The sequence below is a fragment of the Hylobates moloch genome, unplaced genomic scaffold (genome assembly GCF_009828535.3).
Source record: "Hylobates moloch isolate HMO894 unplaced genomic scaffold, HMol_V3 SCAFFOLD_12, whole genome shotgun sequence".
NCBI classification, from domain to species: Eukaryota; Metazoa; Chordata; class Mammalia; order Primates; family Hylobatidae; genus Hylobates; species Hylobates moloch.
The window spans coordinates 38324690-38343224 of NW_026652287.1; the positions used below are offsets into that span (position 1 = coordinate 38324690).

The 18535-nt window shown below is 53.5% G+C and overlaps 2 protein-coding genes across 4 annotated transcripts in view; one reads left to right on the top strand and one right to left on the bottom strand.

Moving 5' to 3' along the window:
* The first annotated feature begins 11662 nt into the window (after positions 1-11662).
* TMEM160 (transmembrane protein 160) lies at positions 11663-14373 on the top strand. Its single transcript, XM_032169362.2, has 3 exons — positions 11663-11886; positions 13566-13658; positions 14026-14373. Exons 1-3 carry the CDS (start codon positions 11679-11681, stop codon positions 14289-14291), a joined length of 567 nt encoding a protein of 188 aa, XP_032025253.1. The 5' UTR covers positions 11663-11678; the 3' UTR covers positions 14292-14373.
* Positions 14374-14531: 158 nt separating this feature from the next.
* The window catches only part of NPAS1 (neuronal PAS domain protein 1), a 29352-nt gene continuing 25348 nt past the window's right edge, over positions 14532-18535 (bottom strand). For all 3 annotated transcript variants that reach the window (XM_032169364.2, XM_032169363.2, XM_032169365.2), the window contains exons 11-12: positions 17645-17739; positions 14532-15092 (exon numbers count right to left, since the gene is read on the bottom strand). In XM_032169364.2, coding sequence (XP_032025255.1) covers positions 14632-15092; positions 17645-17739 — 556 coding nt within the window. In that variant the 3' untranslated portion in view covers positions 14532-14631. The remainder of the gene's footprint in view (positions 15093-17644; positions 17740-18535) is intronic.

An 18535-nucleotide genomic window follows, 5' to 3' on the forward strand; every position in this document is an offset into this window, starting at 1 on the left:
TGAGCAAACCGACTTATGCCTGCAAACCTGTGAACCATCGCCAGTGCCTGGCGTCAGACCCCGTGGGCTCTGCCTGGCTGGATCTTGCTGGAGGCCCAGTGGGTTTTCTGGGCAAAGCATGGCCCCTTTTCCCCAGGACAAAGGGAACAGTTGGTGTCTGGGAAGGTATTGAACGCTCCTCACCCTGTGCCCGAAGAGACCCAGAACCAAGACCATGGCAGGGCCTGTGTGGAAGCAGGTCCAGGCGTTTCTAGAACCCTAGGGTGCACCATCACTGTCTTTTCAGTGCAGGGCGTGGCAACCCACTCAGGAGACAGTGACAGTGAAAAGGTATTAAGGAAAAAGCCCTCAGCGGCACTATGGGGGCTCCCTGGCGCATGCCTGCTCCTGTCCCTGGATTACCACGCGTGCCCTCCCCGCCACCCTCTGTGTAGAGCAAGCAGACGCCCCCCAGTCTGCTGCAGAAGCCTCCAGAGAGAACTGGACCCAGAGGTAGTGGGGGCCGGTGTGGGGCGGAGTCCTGAAGAGCCACCTCCAGGAGGCAGCCCCTAGGAGCACGCACGTTCTGTCAGTATTATCCGACCTGTCCTATCAGAGCCACACCCTCCTTGCCCACAGCAGGGTCTGTCCTGGTCCTCAAGCCACGCACCCGCTATGCCTGCACTGCAGCCCGGCCCCGGACAGCTCCAGGATCCGTGCAGTGGCTGCGCCGCCAGGCCTCAACAGCGGGGGCCCTGGGGTGGCTCCTGGCCAAGTGTTACCTGTTTTCCTCGCACCTCCTCACACTGTGTGACCTGCAGGGCATGAGGTATTGATGTGTTCGGGTTTCCTCTCCCAAGCCAGCAGATGTAGGTGTTCTAAGGTGTGTTGCTCTGTGGGATTTGTGGACACTTAAGAAACGGGCTGAGTGGGAACCCTGCAGCCGGGGGAGGGGGAGCCTCTGCTCCCCCCACGCTCCCACCCTGGCTGAGGGCCAGCCTCATCTGCAGAGCCTGGGAGGAGGCCCACCTATGGACACAGCCTGGGAGATGGGCGCAAGAGGTGCTGGGGGAGGCCTGCTATCCTGCTTCTGGGCCGCTTGAGGGGCCTCAGGAAGTGTGTGCTCGTGGCTGCATCTGCCCGTCTCCCTGGCCCGCCGTGTGGCTGCAGGCCAATCTCTTCATTGCTGACCATGAAGAGACCTAGTTACCTGCCAAGGGATTCCCCTTCCTTCCACCTCAGGGTGGGGTGAACAAGGCTCCTATCCCACCCCACCCGAAAAAGAGAAAAATGAAAAACTCATAGTTTGGAGCCAGGAAGCAGGGTGTCTGTCCTACAGGACTGCACAGCCCTGAGGGGTCAGTGCTGGGATCTGGTTGGTTGGTTTTGTCTTTTTGTCTTTTTTTTTTTAAACAATCATTAATGAGATTTAATGAGATTTGTCTTCAGCCACCAGTGTTGGCCTTGAAGCAGAGGGTGCAGCTCTTGGTGTTTGTAAAATAAGTATGAATACACAGTGTGGCAGTGTTTTGGTTTTTGTTGTTGTTGTTTTTCCTCTCCTTTTGAGAATTTTCTTTTGTAAAAGAAAATTAAATATTTTTTAAACCGAAATCTGTGGATGAAATAGAAGCTGGAGCCCTCCTCTTGGAATATTCAGCCTAAGAACCTCATAGGACTATGAATTCAGCTGAAATTCTCATTTGCCATCAGGCCGAGCTTTTAAAGAAAAATTGTTCTCTAACCAGGATTGTAACAAAAGTGTAAATACTGTTTCAGAGTTGAGAGTTGGTGGTGCAAATATGTATATAATGAACTGTATTTTTACAATGATCGCCGCATGACTATTTCACACCCTTTTTATACTTCATATCTGTCTTCCAGAAACGTCACCTGCCTTTCTCCTGTGGTCTCTTAATCCAATAATTGTATTACTGCCATTAAAGGATGCAGTTATTTTAAAAAGCTTGTGGGTCTGGTCTCTCCAGGCTGCCCCAGACCATCCCTTGCCCTGGGAATTAACGAGGAGGGTGGAAGGTGGCTGGGGGGTGAAATGTGGATCTGTTCTCAGCGGTCGGCCTCAGGGTAACATGACACTGAGGGACAATTTGTGCCTCCATACAGTGTCAGCTGTCCTCAGTGGACAGCAGTAGATCACCTACTAGCAACATCCCGAGGTCCCTGAGCTTCCCTGCGGGCCACTCTCAGCATTTGGGATCCAGGGGTGACCTGCACGGTCCTGGATCTGCCCCTGCAGTGCTCATAGACCATTAACACAAACAGGATAGCTGGGCTGGCTTCTAGGGATGGGAAAAGCTTTAGCGGGCACCCTACCCATGAGATAGCCAGGGGTATCCTTTGAGGAGGGGTCTGTTCTGATGCTGGAACTTATTTTGAAATGCATCAACAAATATGAAGGATGGGTGGATAGATGGCTGAATGCATGATCAATACAGTTTGGGCGCAGTAGCTCACGCCTCTCATCCCAGTACTTTGGGAGGCTGAGGCAGGAGGATCGCTTGAACCCAGGAGTTCCAGGCTGCAGTGACCTACATCACCTTCCTGCACTCCAGCAGGCCAGAGTGAGACCCCTGTCTTTCTTAAAAAAAAAAAAAAAAAAAAAAGGCTGAGAACCAAACCCAGCAAACGAGATACAGAGTTTTCTTGGAGTTTACACGCAGGGGAGAGAGTCCCTCAGCAGCAGGATGGGCAGAAGAACTGCAACAGCTTTAAAAAGGCATGCAGTTGGCCAGGCTCGGTGGCTTATGCCTGTAATCCCAGCACTCTGGAATGCTGAGGTGGGCAAATCACGAGGTCAGGAGTTCGAGACCATCCTGGCCAACATGGTGAAACCCCCATCTCTACTAAAAATACAAAAATTAGCCGGGTGCGGTGGCGGGCGCCTGTGATCCCAGCACTTTGGGAGGCTGAGGTGGGTGGATCATGAGGTCAGGAGTTTGAGACCAACCTGGTCAACATGGTGAAACCCTGTCTCTACTAAACACAAAAATTAGCCAGGTGCAGTGGCGGGCGCCTGTAATCCCAGCTACTCGGGAGGCTGAGGCAGGAGAATCACTGGAACCCAGGAGGCAGAGATGGTGCCACTGCACTCCAGCCTGGGTGACAGACGAAGACGCCCTCTTGAAAAAAAAAAAAATAGAACTGCAAGAGTGGACCATGTCGCTGAGGAAGTGTGTGGAGCCTGAGGAACATCTCCATTGGAGGAAGGTATGGAGGCTGAGGGAGGGCAGAGATGGCCACCAGCACCAGGATGTGGTCGAGCTTTCCACAGCCCAAGGTTACCTGGACACTGGGACCAACAACTGGTGCCAGGTGCGCTTTGAGTACCTGCCCTGATCCACTGCCCAGATTCTACAGGTGTTAACTGTTTACTGTATTTTCTTGGTTTTTGTTTTTCTTTTGTTTTCTTTTGTGGCAGGGTCTCAATCTGTCCGCCAGGCTGGAGTGCAGTGGTGCTATCTTGGCTCACTGCAACCTCTGCCTCCCCAGTTCAAGCGATGCTCCTGCCTCAGGCTCCCGAGTCACTGGCACTACAGGTGCCTGCCACCACACCCAGCTAATTGTATTTTTAGCAGAGATGGAGTTTCACCATGTTGGCCAGACTCGTCTCAAACTCCCAGCCTCAGGTGATCCACCTGCCTCAGCCTCCCAAAGTGCTGGGATTACAGGTGTGAGCGACTGCGCCCGGCTGGCTGATCGCATTTTCTAAATTCCATTTTGGCATTCCATTGGTATTAGAGCCCCAGGGCTGCCTACATATCTCCACAGACTGGGTGGCTTCACATGACAGAAATTTGTTCTAGAGGCCAGAAGTGCACCATCAAGGTGTCCACAGGGCCAGGCTCCCTCTGAGGCTCTAGGGAGAATCCTTTCTTTCCACTCCTGGCTTCTGGTGGCCGTGGGCAATCCTGGGCTTGTGACATCGCTTCAATCTCTGCCTCCGTCTTTTCCCAGGGCTTTCTCCTCTGTGTCTGTCTTCTGTCTCTTAGAAATACTCAGTCCGGCGCAGTGGCTCACACCTGTAATCCCAGCACTTTGGGAGACCGAGGTGGGTGGATCACGAGATCAGGAGATGGAGACCATCCTGGCTAACACGGTGAAACCCCATCTCTACTAAAAATACAAAAATGTCGGCGGGCCTATACCCACTCGGAGGCTGAGGCAGGAGAAGGCTGAACCGGAGGCAGATTGCATGACCGGATCAGTGCACTCACCTGGTGACAGACAAACTCACTCAAAAGACTCTTGTCACTGGATTTAGAACCCAACCAGGTAATCAAGAGTAATCTCATCTTGAGATCTTTCATTAAATATCCTGTTTCCCAGCCAAATTAAATATCCTGTTTAATATCATTAAATATCCTGTTTCCCAGCTCACCCCTGTAATCTCAGCAATTTGGGCTGCAAAGGCAGGAGGATTGCTTGATGCCAAGAGTTCAAGGCCAGCCTGGGCAACACAGGAAGACCCCCATCTCTACAAAATACAAGAAAAATTAGCTGGGTGTGGTGGGCGCACCTGTAGTCCCAGCTACTTGGGAGGCTGAGGCAGGAGGATCCCTTGAGCCTGGGAGGTCAAGGCTGCTGTGAGCTGTGATCACACCACCACACTCCGGCCTGGACAACAGTGAGAGCTTATATATATATATATATATATATATATATATTTTTTTTTTTTAAAGACCCTGTTTCCAAATACAGTTCATTAGTTCATTTACAGGTTCCAGGGCTTAGGATGTAGAAATATGTTTTAGGGGACAACAATTAACTCTGTTACCCTGCTCTCTTTATTTTCTTTTCTTTCTTTTTTTTTTTTTTTGAGATAGAATCTCACTCTGTAGCCCAGGCTGGAATGCAGTGGCACAATCTCAGCTCGCTGCAACCTCTAAGGCGGGCAGATCACCTAAGGTCAGGAGTTCAAGACCAGCCTGGCCAACATGGTGAAACCCCGTCTCTACTAAAAATGCAAAAATTAGCCAGGTGTAGTGGCAGGCGCCTGTAATAGCTACTTGGGAGGCTGAAGGAGGAGAATTGCTTGAACCCAGGAGGCGGAGGCTGCAGTGAGCTGAGATCACACCACTGCACTGCAGCCTGGGCGACAGAGTAAGACTCCGTCTCAAAGAAATAAATAAATAAAATAAAATTATTACATCTGAACCATCATTCCATCTACTTTCTTTTCTTTCCTTTTATTATTTTTTCTTCACCCTCCCTTCCCCACCCTTCTTCCTTTTACTTTCCTCTGTAGACTTCTCATGTCCTCACAACTATATCCATTGTTGGGTTTCATAACTGTATTCTCTGTTGCCACTGTAACAAATGACTGAAAACCTAGTGGCTTAAAACAACACAAATGTATTCTACTTATTTACTTATTATTTATTTATTTATTTTTGAGACAGAGTCTTGTTCTGTCACCCAGGCTGGAGTGCAGTGGCATGATCTCAGCTCCCTGCAACCTCCATCTCCTGAGTTCAAGCAATTCCCCTACCTCAGCCTCTCTAGTAACTGGGATTATAGGCACCCGCCACCACGCCCAGCTAATTTTTGCATTTTTAGTAGAGACGGGGTTTCACCACGTTCCTTGGCCAGGCTGATCTCTAACTCCTGACCTTGGGTGATCCACCCACCTCGGCCTTCCAAAGTGCTGGGATTATAGGTGTGAGCCACTGCACCCGGCCACAAATGTATTCTCTTACAGTTCTGAAGATCGGAAGTCTAAAACCAAAATGCAGCCAGGTGTGGTGGCTCACACCTGTAATCCCAGCACTTTAGGAGGCCAAGGTGGGAGGAGCTCTTGAGCCCAGGAGTTCGAGACCAGTCTGGGCAACATGGCAAGATCCCGTCTCTACCAAAAAATCCAAAAATAGGGCCGAGCGTGGTGGCTCACACCTGTAATCCCAGCACTTTAGGAGGCCGAGGCAGGCAGATCACAAGGTCAAGAGATTGAGACCATCCTGGCCAATGTGGTGAAACCCTGTCTCTACTAAAATTACAAAAATTAGCTGGGTGTGGTGGTGTGTGCCTGTACTCCCAGCTACTCAGGAGGCTGAGGCAGCAGAATCACTTGAACCTGGGAGGTGGAGATTGCAGTGAGCCGAGATCGTGCCACTGCACTCCAGCCTGGCAACAAAGCGAGACTCCATCAGAAAAACAAAACAAAAAAATATTAGCCGGGTATGGTGGTTCACTCCTGTAGTCCCAGCTACTCCAGAGACTGAGAGGGGAGGGTCACTGGAGCTGGGGAGGTCTAGGTTGCAGGGAGCCATACTCGCACCACTGCACTCCAGCTTGGGTGACAGAGCAAGACCCTGTCACAAAAATACAAATTAAAATAAAATTGGCAGGGTGCAGTGGCTCACACCTCTAATCTCAACACTCTAGGGGCTGAGGTGGGTGTATGGCTTGAACCCAGGAGTTTAAGCCAGCCTGAACAATATGGTGAGACCCCCATCTCTACAGAAAATACAAAAAGTAGCCAGGTGTGGTGGTGCATGCCTGTGGTCCCAGTTACTCGGGAGGCTGAGCCCTGAAAGCCGAGGTTGCAGTGAGCCAAGATGAAGCCACTGCACTCCAGCCTGGGTGACAGAGTGAGACCCTGTCTCAAAAAATTAATTAAAAGTAAAAAATAGGCCCAGCACGGTGGCTCACGCCTGTAATCCCAACACTTTGGGAGGCCGAGGCAGGCGGATCACGAGGTCAGGAGATTGAGACCATCCTGGCTAACACGGTGAAACCCTGTCTCTACTAAAAAAATACAAAAAAATTAGCTGTGCGTGGTGGCAGGGGCCTGTAGTCCCAGCTATCCGGGAGGCTGAGGCAGGAGAATGGCGTGAACCCAGGAGGCGGAGCTTGCAGCGAGTGGAGATTGAGCCACTGCACTCCAGCCTGGGCGACTGAGTGAGACTCTGTCTCAAAAAAAAAAAAAAAAAAAGTAAAAAAAAAAAAAAAATAAATAAATAAAACGAATATGTCAGCTGGGTTGTGTTCCTGCTCGGGGGACTCAGAGGAGAATTCATTTCTTTGTCTTTTTTCAGCTTCTGGAGTCGGCCTGCATTGTTTGGTTCAGTGTAATGAAGAATTTAACCTTCCCCAAAGAGAGGTAAGACCTTTGTCCTCAGTGCCTTTGAGGTCACCTCCTCTAAATCTCTGGAATGTCGTTCCTGATAAGATTGTCTTGGTTTACCTATCAGCCTTGGGCCAACTAGCTAGTAACAATGTGACTCAGGGTAGGGCCCTGGGGCCACAGGGTATCATCTGACCTCTGGAAGGGCTGGCGACTGAGGTCACCTCAGTCTCATGGAGGATGACTGGGTTTACGCGTCTCAGGGGTAATGAAGGTTCTGGACAGTGAGGCTTCCGAGAGCTTCCCTGGTCGACAAAGCTCCACGTGTACCATCACACACTGTTGCTGGGTAAAGTGAGTGCTGTCCACATTCCATGGGGACAAGAGGGCTGGAAGCCTCAGGATGGGACCCCGCCCCCAGGCTCTGCCGAATGCCCGTCTTCCCTGGACTGATTTACTGATTTTCACCTGTATTCTTGCACCGTAATACACCATATCTGGGAGCATGACAGCTTTCAATTAATTCTTCTTCTTCTTCTTCTTCTTCTTCTTTTTTTGAGATGGAGTCTCTCTCTGTTGCCCAGGCTGGAGTGCAGTGGCATGATCTTGGCTCACTGCAACCTCCGCCTCCCGGATTCAAGCAATTCTCCTGCCTCAGCCTCCCAAGTAGCTGGGACTACAGGTGTGTGCCACCATGCCAGGCTAATTTTTTTATTTTTAGTAGAGATGGGTTTTCACCGTGTTAGCCAGGATGGTCTCTATTTCCTGACCTCGTGTTCTGCCCGCCTCGGCCTCCCAAAGTGCTGCGTTTGCAGGTGTGAACCACCGCGCCTGGCCTTTTTGTTTGTTTATTTTTTGAGACAAGAATCTCTCTCTGCTTCCCAGGCTGGAGTGCAGTGGTGTGATCTTAGCTCACTGCAACCTCCACTTCCCAAGATGAAGCAATTCTTGTGCCTCAGCCTCCCGAGTAGCTGGGACTACAGGCATGTGCCACCACACCTGGCTAATTTTTGTATTTTTAGTAGAGATGGGGTTTCACCATGTTGGCCATGGCAGGTCTTGAACTCCTAGCCTCAAGTGATCTGCCCACCTCAGCCTCCCAAAGTGCCGGGATTACAGGCGTGAGCCACTGCACTCCGCCCAGTTCTGTGAATTCTAGCAAATTAGCAAACCTCTGGCGTAGCTCAGATTACAGGCGTGTGCCACCATGCTCCGTTGGCGGAGGTTGCAGTGAGCTGAGATCGTGCCATTGCACTCCAGCCTGGGCAACAAGAGTGAAACTCTGTCTCAAAAAAAAAAGAAAGAAAGAAAAGAAAACAACATATCCAAACTTAAATACTGAGAAACTTCATAAAGTTTGTTGCATTAGGGAGAATGTCCTAGTCTCAGAAATCTGCAAGCACCTCAAAACCAAACAAGAAAAGCCATTCATTTTCTATGTTAACGGGGCTTTGCAGTCTGGGAAGGTTGGGTAGATGACAGGGACTAAGCCGACTGCATCATTCAACAGGAAACAGGGCTATGTGAGGTCAGGCAGTTCTCAGGATAAGCTAACCAGGAGGAGCATTTCATTGCTTGCTCAGACTTGAGGGTGAGCTAGAAGTTCAGGGGCCCATGGAAGGAGATAAACCTGAATCAAGTTTGCTCTAGGCAAAGCAGCAGTCAGATGGGGGCAGCTAGGCTAGGCAAGGTGGCTCATGCCTATAATCCCAGCACTTTGGGAGGCTGAGGCAGGAGGATCGCTTGAGCCCAGGAGTTTGAGACTATCCCAGGCAACGTAGGGAGACCCTGTCTCTATACAAAATGAAAATAAAAAACAAGAAAAGGGCAACTGTGAACCCTTGATCAGAAAAAAATGTTAAAGCCAGGTGTGGTGGCTCATGCCTATAATCCCAGCACTTTGGGAGGCCTAGGCTGGTGGATCACTTGAGGTCAGGAGTTCAAGACCAGCCATGGCCAACATAGTGAAAACCCATCTCTACTGAAAATACAAAAAATTAGCTGGGTGTGATGGCGGGCGCCTGTAGTCCCAGCTACTAGGGAAGCTGAGGCAGGAGAATCGCTTGAACCCGGGAGGCAGAGGTTGCAGCAAGCTGAGATCTCACCATGGCACCCCAGCCTGGTCAACAACAATGAAACTCCATCTCAAAAAAAAAAAAAAAAAAAATTAGCCTGGCATGGTGGCACATGCCTAAAATCCCAGCTACTCAGTAGGCTGAGGCAGGAGAATTGCTTGGACCCCGGAGGCAGAGGTTGCAGTGAAGTGAGATGGTGCCACTGCACTCCAGTCTGGGCGACACAGTGAGACTCTGTCTCAAAACAAACAAAAAATGAAAAGAGGTTTCATTTTGTTGCCCAGGCTGGTCTTGAATTCCTGGCCTCAAGCCATCCTCCCACCTCAGCCCCACAAAGCACTTGGATTACAGGCATAAGCCCCCTGTGTTCAGCCTCAGAGGATCCTCTAAATGTGCATCTGGTGATGTTGCTCTCCAGCTTAAACCCACCAATGAGAGGAAGACGTTCCAGAGCCCTCCACTGCCCCTTTGGACCTTGGCTACAAAGCCTGCTGGGCCAGGCCCCTCTTAAAATCAGCTCCTTTATCTTTCACTAAGTAGGGCTTGGATTGTTTTTTTTCTTTTCTTTTTTTTTGAGACGGAGTCTCACACTGTCGCCCAGGCTGGAGAGCAGTGGCACGATCTCGGCTCACTGCAAGCTCCGCCTCCCGGGTTCACGCCATTTTCCTGCCTCAGCCTCCCTGGTAGCTGGGACTATGGGCGCCCGCCACCACGCCCGGCTAATTTTTTGTATTTTTAGTAGAGACGGGGTTTCACCGCGTTAGCCAGGATGGTCTCGATCTCCTGACCTGGTGATCCGCCCGCCTCGGCCACCCAAAGTGCTGGGATTACAGGCGTGAGCCACTGCGCCCGGCCGTTTTTTTTTCTTTTTTAAGATGGAGTCTCAGCTGGGCGCGGTGGCTCACGCCTGTAATCCCAGCACTTTGGGAGGCCGAGGCGGGCGGATCTCGAGGTCAGGAGATCGAGACCATCCTGGCTAACATGGTGAAACCCCGTCTCTACTAAAAATACAAAAAAAAATTAGCCAGTGTGGTGGCGGGCGCCCATAGTCCCAGCTACTCGGGAGGCTGAGGCAGGAGAATGGCGTGAACCCGGGAGGCGGAGCTCGCAGTGAGCCGAGACCACACGACTGCACTCCAGCCTGGGCGACACAGCCACACTCCATCTCAAAAAAAAAAAAACAAAAAAAAGAAGATGGAGTCTCACTCTGTCGCCCAGGCTGGAATGCAGTGGCACTATTTCAGATCATTGCAACCTCCGCCTCCCAGGTTCAAATGATTCTCCTGCCTCAGCCTCCCAAGTAGCTGGGATTACAGGCGCCTGCCACCATGCCTAATTTTTGTATTTTTAGTAGAGACGGGGTTTCACCATGTTGGTCAGGCTGGTCTCGAACTCCTGATCTCGTGATCTGCCCGCCTCAGCCTCCCAAAGTGGTGGGATTACAGATGTGAGCCACGGTGCCCGGCCCGGGCTTGGATTTTATGAAGAGGAAAAGTAGGGGAGCTAGCAAGGGGGTTAAACTTGAGGAGGGAGTTCAAATGGACTGCACTGCATAGCCTGCAGACTTGCAATGAATGTGAAGCTTTAAATGGGATTAAGTGCAAATTGAAAATATTCCAGACACATTTTTCACATTCCTGGCTAGTGAAATGGTTTATGCTGATGAGAGAAGGCAAAGCTGAATCCCAGAGTGGGTCAGGGCAGAGAAAACAAATCTGCCTTAAAGAGACAGACCTGGCCGGGCACGGTGGCTCACGTCTGTAATCCCAGCACTTTTGGAGGCCGAGGTGGGTGGATCACTTGAGGTCAGGAGTTCGAGACCAGCCTGGCCAACATGGTGAAACCCTGTCTCTACTAAAGATACAAAAATTAGCTGGCCGTGGTGGCGCATGCCTATAATCCCAGCTACTCAGGAGGCTGAGGCAGGAGAATCACTGCAACCTCTGCTTCCCGGCCGAGATCGCACCACTGCACTCCAGCCTGGGTGACAGAGCAAGACTCAGTCTCGGGGAGGGGGGGGAAGAAAATAAAAGAAAAGGAAGGAAGGAAGGGAGGGAAGGAGGGAGGGAAAAAGAGAAAGAAGAAAGAGAAAGAAAGAAAGAAAGAAAAGAAAAGAAAGAAAGAGAAAGAGAAAAAGAAAGAAAGAAAGAAAGAAAGAAAGAAAGAAAGAAAGAAAGAAAGAAAGAAAGAAAGAAAAAAAGAAACAACTACAATAGGTGTTCAGCATGTACTCCGTTAAAAAGATAGAATTAAAACTACAAGTCCCAGCAGACATCTCGCCGGCGACTTCTGAAGATCGGCTCTCCCCGAGCGCAATGATCGCTGGGATTGGTAGTCCAGTGACAAAATCAAGGAGGGACGCGCACTACCGGCCTAGATGACAGAGGAGGGAATCACTACCATTCCAACCAATGGACAGTTCACGACGGACCTGAGTGGCGAGCGCATAGCCAATGGGTAAGCCACTGATCCTGAGTGACACGGGTTGCAACCTACCGGAGGCCCGTGGGGCGGTACGGCGCGCGGCGGCCGTAGTGCGAATCATGGGAGGCGGCTGGTGGTGGGCTCGGGCTGCTCGCCTGGCCCGTCTCCGCTTCCGGAGGTCGCTACTGCCGCCCCAGCGGCCCCGGAGCGGGGGCGCCCGGGGGTCCTTCGCCCCAGGCCACGGTCCCCGCGCCGGGGCTTCGCCACCCCCAGTGTCCGAGCTGGATCGTGCGGACGCCTGGCTCCTCCGAAAGGCGCACGAGACAGGTCGGCGGCTGGGGGTGGGGGCGGTGCGGATGGGACGGGGGTCCCGGGCGCGCGTGGGACCTCGATGGGGCGGGGGCTTCTGCAGGAAACGGGGCCCGGGCTCGGCTCCCAGAAGGGCTTCAGTGTGAGCCCAAGGAAGCGCAGACTGCAAGAGCGCAGGTGCCCGCAGAGAGGATGGGCTTGCGGGGAGAACGAAGACCCCCGGGTAACAGGGCACCGTAGGGATTGGAGAGGGTGGTAGGGTTGCGCGAGGTAGCCTTGTAGAATCGCGCCTGCCGTGGGGAGAGGGGCTTCTAGGGAGAGCTTAGGGTCTGTGGAGTTGGGTACAAGATGGGTCCGTCCCGACTGCAGAGGCCACCACTGTGCAGAGAGCGGGAGTGTGGATCCCCGCAGAAGAGGGGGAAGTTCAGGATTGGAGGAGGGGACAACCAATCGGGAAAAAGCTCTCTGCTGATTGGAGGGGCAGGTGATCTAGGTTGCAGGGGGCGGGGCTTGTGACGGAGGCGAGGTCCAGAATGGAGCGGACTGGCTATGTATTTTTTTTAATTTTATTTTTTTAATGACAGTGTCTTGCTCTGTCATCCAGGCTGGAGTGCAGTGGCGCAGTCGTAGCCCACTGCAGCCTTGAACTCCTGGGCTCAAGCCATCCTCTTGCCTCAGTTTCCTGCTTAGCTGGAGCTACAGGCATACACCACCGCGCCCAACTATTTTAATTTATGTAGAGACGGGGTCTTGCTTTGTTGCCTAGGCTGGTCTGAACTCTTGGGCTCAGACAGTCCTCCTGCCTTGGCTTCCCAAAGTGCTGGGATTACAGGTGTGAGCCACCTCACCTGGCCAGGACCGGGAATCTAGATATAGGGTGTGGTGGGCTGTTTGTAAAGGACTTGAATGGGGACGGACGTGGATGGGATTGGCCCAGGCCATACTCGGTAGGAGATGACGGCATTTGAAGGAAAGGAAGGGTGAGGCTGAAGAGCGGCCTGGGTTAGGAAACAGTTTGTCCCAGAGTTCTGAGAAAGAAGTGAGTGGGCAGGCCGTGGGGGTACACATAGAGGGAGGGGGTTGGCCAAGATGGCTCCTCAGATGGAGGTTCTGCAACTTTGTCCCTAGATTGTCCTCCACATTCTGCAGGGACTATCTTGAATCCTTTATTTTTTTGAGACGGAGTCTTGCTCTGTTGCCCAGGCTGGAGTGCAGTGGCATGATCTTGGCTCGCTGCAACCTCCGCCTCCCAGATTCAAGTGATTCTCCTCCCTCAGCTTCCCGAGTAGCTGGGACTACGGGCACGTGCCACCACACCCTAATTTTAATATTTTTAGTAGAGACGGGGTTTGACTATGTTGGCCAGGCTGGTCTCAAACTTCTGACCTCATGATCCGCCTGCCTTGGCCTCCCAAAGTGCTGGGATTACAGGCGTGAGCCACCGCACCTGGCTCTTGAATCCTTAGTGTTACAGAGTTTGGGGGAGAGGGGCACTGAGGTGGAGGCCAGAGAGGATGTGGGGGGATATGGTTAGGTGAGGGGCTTCCTGGAAGAGGTGAGGATTTGGGATGGGCATGCCTCGTGGCTGGATGGGGTGGGGTGAGCTGACGGGAGGCCCCTCAGTTTGACTGGGCAGGGGGGATTGAGGAGGTAGGGTTGGGGGTGATGTTAATCCTCCCATGTCCCGCTCCCTCCAGCCTTCCTCTCCTGGTTCCGCAATGGCCTCCTGGCATCAGGCATCGGGGTCATCTCCTTCATGCAGAGTGACATGGGTCGGGAAGCAGCATATGGTGAGTGCAGACCCCCCCTCTCGCCCCAGGGAACCAGGGAATGCAGAGCCCCTACCACCTGCCCTGGTGAGGGTAGACTCTCCCACCCCATCCCACTCCCAGTAGTAAGTATAGAACCCCCATTCTTCCCCCACCAGAAGACACCCCTTCCATAGGCACTAGGTCCATCTGAATGGGTGGCCCAGGACATGGCTATGGTCCCCGCCTCTCCCATCTGATTCTCAAAGATGCAGTCTAGCCCCTGGCACGGCCCTGCCTCTGTTCCTGTCTCCTCAACCCTGGCTTTGCTCCCAGACCATCCCCCACACCCCGGGATACCTTTTCATCCCCCGACCTTGGCCCTGTTGCTACCCTGCCTCTCCCGCAGGCTTCTTCCTGCTGGGCGGCCTGTGCGTGGTGTGGGGCAGCGCCTCGTACGCTGTGGGCCTCGCGGCGCTGCGAGGGCCCATGCAGCTGACGCTGGGGGGCGCGGCCGTGGGCGTGGGCGCCGTGCTGGCCGCCAGCCTGCTCTGGGCGTGCGCCGTGGGCCTCTACATGGGGCAGCTGGAGCTGGACGTGGAGCTGGTGCCCGAGGACGACGGGACGGCCTCCGCGGAAGGCCCTGATGAGGCGGGTCGGCCACCACCTGAGTGAGCAACACGGCCGTGGGGCCTGGCAGGCGCTGGACGACAGCGCCCGAGGACTGGGACATTAAAACCTGACCTCCCCTCTTCCAGATGCAGAGTGCTGGTTCGTGTTCCTTGGGGAAGGGCGGCGAGGAGCGGACTAACTGGAGAGGCGGAAGGGCGGGTGGTGGGAGAGGGAGGCGAGCACCCCGGGGAGACAGAAATGGACAGAGGAGCTCACAGCCCGGAGTCCAAACCACTGCAGGGAGAGCCGGCGTTTAATTCTCAGGGCTACGGGCAGAGCCAGGTCTACTGTCCTGGGAGACCCCGGTTGTCGCAGGGTCCAGCGCCGGCGGCTCTGCCAGTCCTCAGTCCCCCTTCCGCGGCAGCCTGGTGCCCGCAGGTCCCGGGTAGGGCAGGCCCAGGGGCGGGTAAAAGGCCTCTGGGAGCGCGGGGCCCGGACCCAACCTCTGCAGGTGCGGGTACACCAGGCCCAGCTCCGCGGGGCCGTAGCGGATGGCGCCAGGCGTGCACAGGCCCCGCACCACCGGCGGCAGGAAGCCCGCGTGCAGGAGGGCGGGCGGGGGCTCCCCGGGAGGCGCCAGGCCCCATGGCCGCACCGGGTCCTGCTTCAGGACCCCTGCCCGGATGACAGAGGTGAACTCGGGCCGCGGTGTGGCCGGGTGGCCGGAGGGATCCTCGTCGCCACTGTCCTCTGAGCCTTTGGTTTCCCTCGGGCCGGGCTCCACTTTGATGCGTTTGCCCTGGGTCTGGGGGGCCTCGTTCTTCGCCGGGGCAGCCTGCTTCCCTTCCGTCGGAGGCTCCGGCTCTGGAAGAGGAAGATGCTGAGGGCCTGTGTGTGTCCCCAGCCCTCAGTCTTCCCATCTGTGGAATGGAGCTGTGCTCAGTGGGCCAGACCTGTAGTTCTCAGCTGGGAGTGGTTCTTTTTTTTTTTTTTTTTTTTTGAGACGGAGTCTTGCTCTGTCCCCTAGGCTGGAGTGCACTAGCACCATCTCGGCTCACTGCAACCTCCGCTTCTGGGGTTCAAGCTATTCTCCTGCCTCAGCCTCCCCAGTAGCTGGGATTACAGGCGTGTGCCACCACACCCAGCTAATTTTTCTATTTTAAGTAGAGATGGGGTGTCGCCATGTTGGCCAGACTGGTCTCAAACTCCTGACCTCAGGTGATCCTCCTGCCTCGGTCTCCCAAAGCGCTGGGATTACAGGGGTGAGCCACCGTGCCCGGCCAGCTGGTTCTGTCCCCAGGAGACACCTGGCAATGTCTGGAGATATTTTGGGGTGTCACAGCCCTGGGGAGGGTACCGTTGGCATCTAGAGGGTAGAGGCCAGGGATGCTGTGAAATAAACCTCCCACAGTGTCCCCTCCAACACAGAATCACCTGGCCCTAAAATGTCAGTAGAGCAGAGATCAAGATACCCTGGTCTAGACCTGTGCTCTTCTATGGAAGTTTCCAGGATAGAGCTTTCTGTGGTAATGGAAATGTTCTACATCTGCACTGTCCCACGAAGCAGCCACTGGCCACATGTGACCACTGTGCATGTGAAATGTGGCAGGTGTGAGTGAGGACATGGATTTAAAGTGTTTTTTGTTTTGTTTCGCAGGGCAAGGTGGCTCATGCCTGTAATCCCAGCACTTTGGGAGGCCGAGGAGGGAGAATCACCTGAGGTCAGGAGTTCGAGGCCAGCCTGGCCAACATGGCGAAACCCTGTCTCTACTAAAAATACTAAATTAGCCGGGCATGGTGGTGGGCGCCTGTAATCCCAGCTACTTGGGAGGCTGAGGCAGAAGAATCACTTGAACCCGGGAGGCAGAGGTTGCAGTGAGCTGAGATTGTGCTATTGCACTCCAGCCTGGGCAACAAGAGTGAAACTCCGTCCACCCAAAAAAATAAATAAATAAATTTTTTTGAGAAGAGGTCTCACCCCATCACCCAGGCTGGAGTGCAGTACAGCTGTCACAGCTCAGTGCAGCCTCTAACTCCCGGACTCAAGCAATCCTACTACCTCAGCCTCCCGAGTAGCTGGGACTATGAGTGTGCACCACCACACCTGGCTAAGTTTTTTTTTTTTTTTTTTTTTTTTTTTTTTTGAGACGGAGTCTTGCTGTGTCGCCCAGGCTGGAGTGCAGTGGCGCAATCTTGGCTCACTGCAAGCTCCGCCTCCCGGGTTCATGCCATTCTCCTGCCTCAGCCTCTCCAAGTAGCTGGGACTACAGGCGCCCGCCACCACGCCCGGCTAATTTTTTTGTATTTTTAGTAGAGACAGGGTTTCACCGTGGTCTCGATCTCCCGACCTCGTGATCCACCCGCCTCGGCCTCCCAAAGTGCTGGGATTACAAGACACCTGGCTAAGTTTTAAAATTTTTTGTTGAGACGGGGTCTCACTATGTTGCCCAGGCTTGTCTTGAACTCTTAGGCTAGAGCAATTCTCCTACCTCAGCCTCCCAAAATTCTGGGTTTACAGGCATAAGCCACCATGCCTGGCCTGGATTTTATTTTATTTATTTATTTTTTTGAGACGGAGTCTCGCTCTGTCACCCAGGCTGGAGTGCAGTGGTGCGATCTCAGCTCACTGCAACCTCTGACTCCTGGGTAGAAGCAACTCTCCTGCCTCAGCCTCCTGAGTAGCTGGGACTACAGGCATGTGCCACCATGCCCAGCTAATTTTTTTTTTTTTTTTTTAATCTTACTTTGTCACCTAGGCTGGAGTGCAGTGGCATGATCTCGGCTCACTGCAACCTCTGCCGTCCGGGTTCAAGCGATTCTCCTGCCTTAGCCTCCCGAGTAGTTGGGATTACAGGAGCATGGCGCCATGTCCAGCTAATTTTTTGTATTTTTAGTAGAGACGGGGTTTCACCGTATTAGCCAGGATGGTCTCCATCTCCTGACCTTGTGATCTGCCTGCCTTGGCCTCCCAAAGTACTGGGATTACAGGCGTGAGCCACCACCCCCTGCCTGGATTTAAATTTTTTTTTTTTTTTTTTTTTTGAGACAGAGTCTCGCTCTGTCGCCAGGCTGGAGTGCAGTGGTGCAATCTCCGCCTCCCGGGTTCAAGCGATTCTCCTGCCTCAGCCTTTCGAGTAGCTGGGATTACAGGCGCGTGCCACCACGCCCAGCTAATTTTTGTATTTTTAGTAGAGACAAGGTTTCACCATGTTGGTCTCGATCTCTTGACCTCGTGATCCACCCGCCTTGGCCTCCCAAAGTGCTAGGATTACAGGCGTGAGCCACCGCACTGGCCTGGATTTTAATTTTAATTGTATATAAATGGCTGCATGTGGCTAGTGGCTTCTGGAATGGACAGCCAGGACCCAGAGTTTCCTTGGAGCTTCCCAGGGGCCGAGGTGGGAGGTAGGGCTCACCTGTGGGCTCTGGCCCTGGGCTGGATGCCTCCTCACAGGCCACGCTGGCTGGAAGCTGGAAGGCATCCAAAGGAGTCTGGCCACCCTCAGCTTGGCTGGGGAGAAGATGGATGCGGTTAGGAGCCAGCGGTCCTTGGCCTCTCAGGGCTCCCTCCTGCTTTACCCAACTTGTGGCAATAAGTGTGGACACCCCCACGGGGAAATGTGGGGTCCCCACCCGGAGGCACTTACAAGGCTAATCACCAGATCCCTAAACTCTGGGCTGATTTCTAGCCTGGCGTGGCCCTCGCTCCTAAGGCCAGACCTGGATAGCCAGTGGCCACCTGGATGTCACCACCTGGGTGTCCTCTGGCACTTCATGCCCATCTGATATCTACATCTTCCTTTCAAACGTGCTGTTCCTCTCAGGAGCCCAAATCCAGGCTCAGCAAAGCCAGAGACCTGGGCAGAAGACGGTCTCCTCCCCTCCTCCCCCATAGGGTCTGGCACTTCCCAGGACTGGCCCCAGCCTCTGCCCTGGTCCTCCAGCGCCCATCTTGTCCCTCAGTGCCTCCTTCATGGCAGCTAGAAGGGTTTATTTTTGTTTGTTTTTGAGATGGAGTCTCACTGTGTCGCCCAGGCTGGAGTGCAGTGGCATGATCTTGGCTCACTGCAACCTCCGCCTCCTGGGTTCAAGTAATTCTCCTGCTTCAGCCTCCCGAGTAGCTGGGATTACAGGCGCCCACCACCATGCCCAGCTAATTTTTTTTATTTTTAGTAGAGATGAGGTTTCACCATCTTGGCCAGGCTGGTCTTCAACTCCTGACTTCGTGATCCACCCACCTCGGCCTCCCAAAGTGCTGGGATTCCAGGCATGAGCCACTGTGCCTGGCCTAGAAGGGTGTTTTCCCC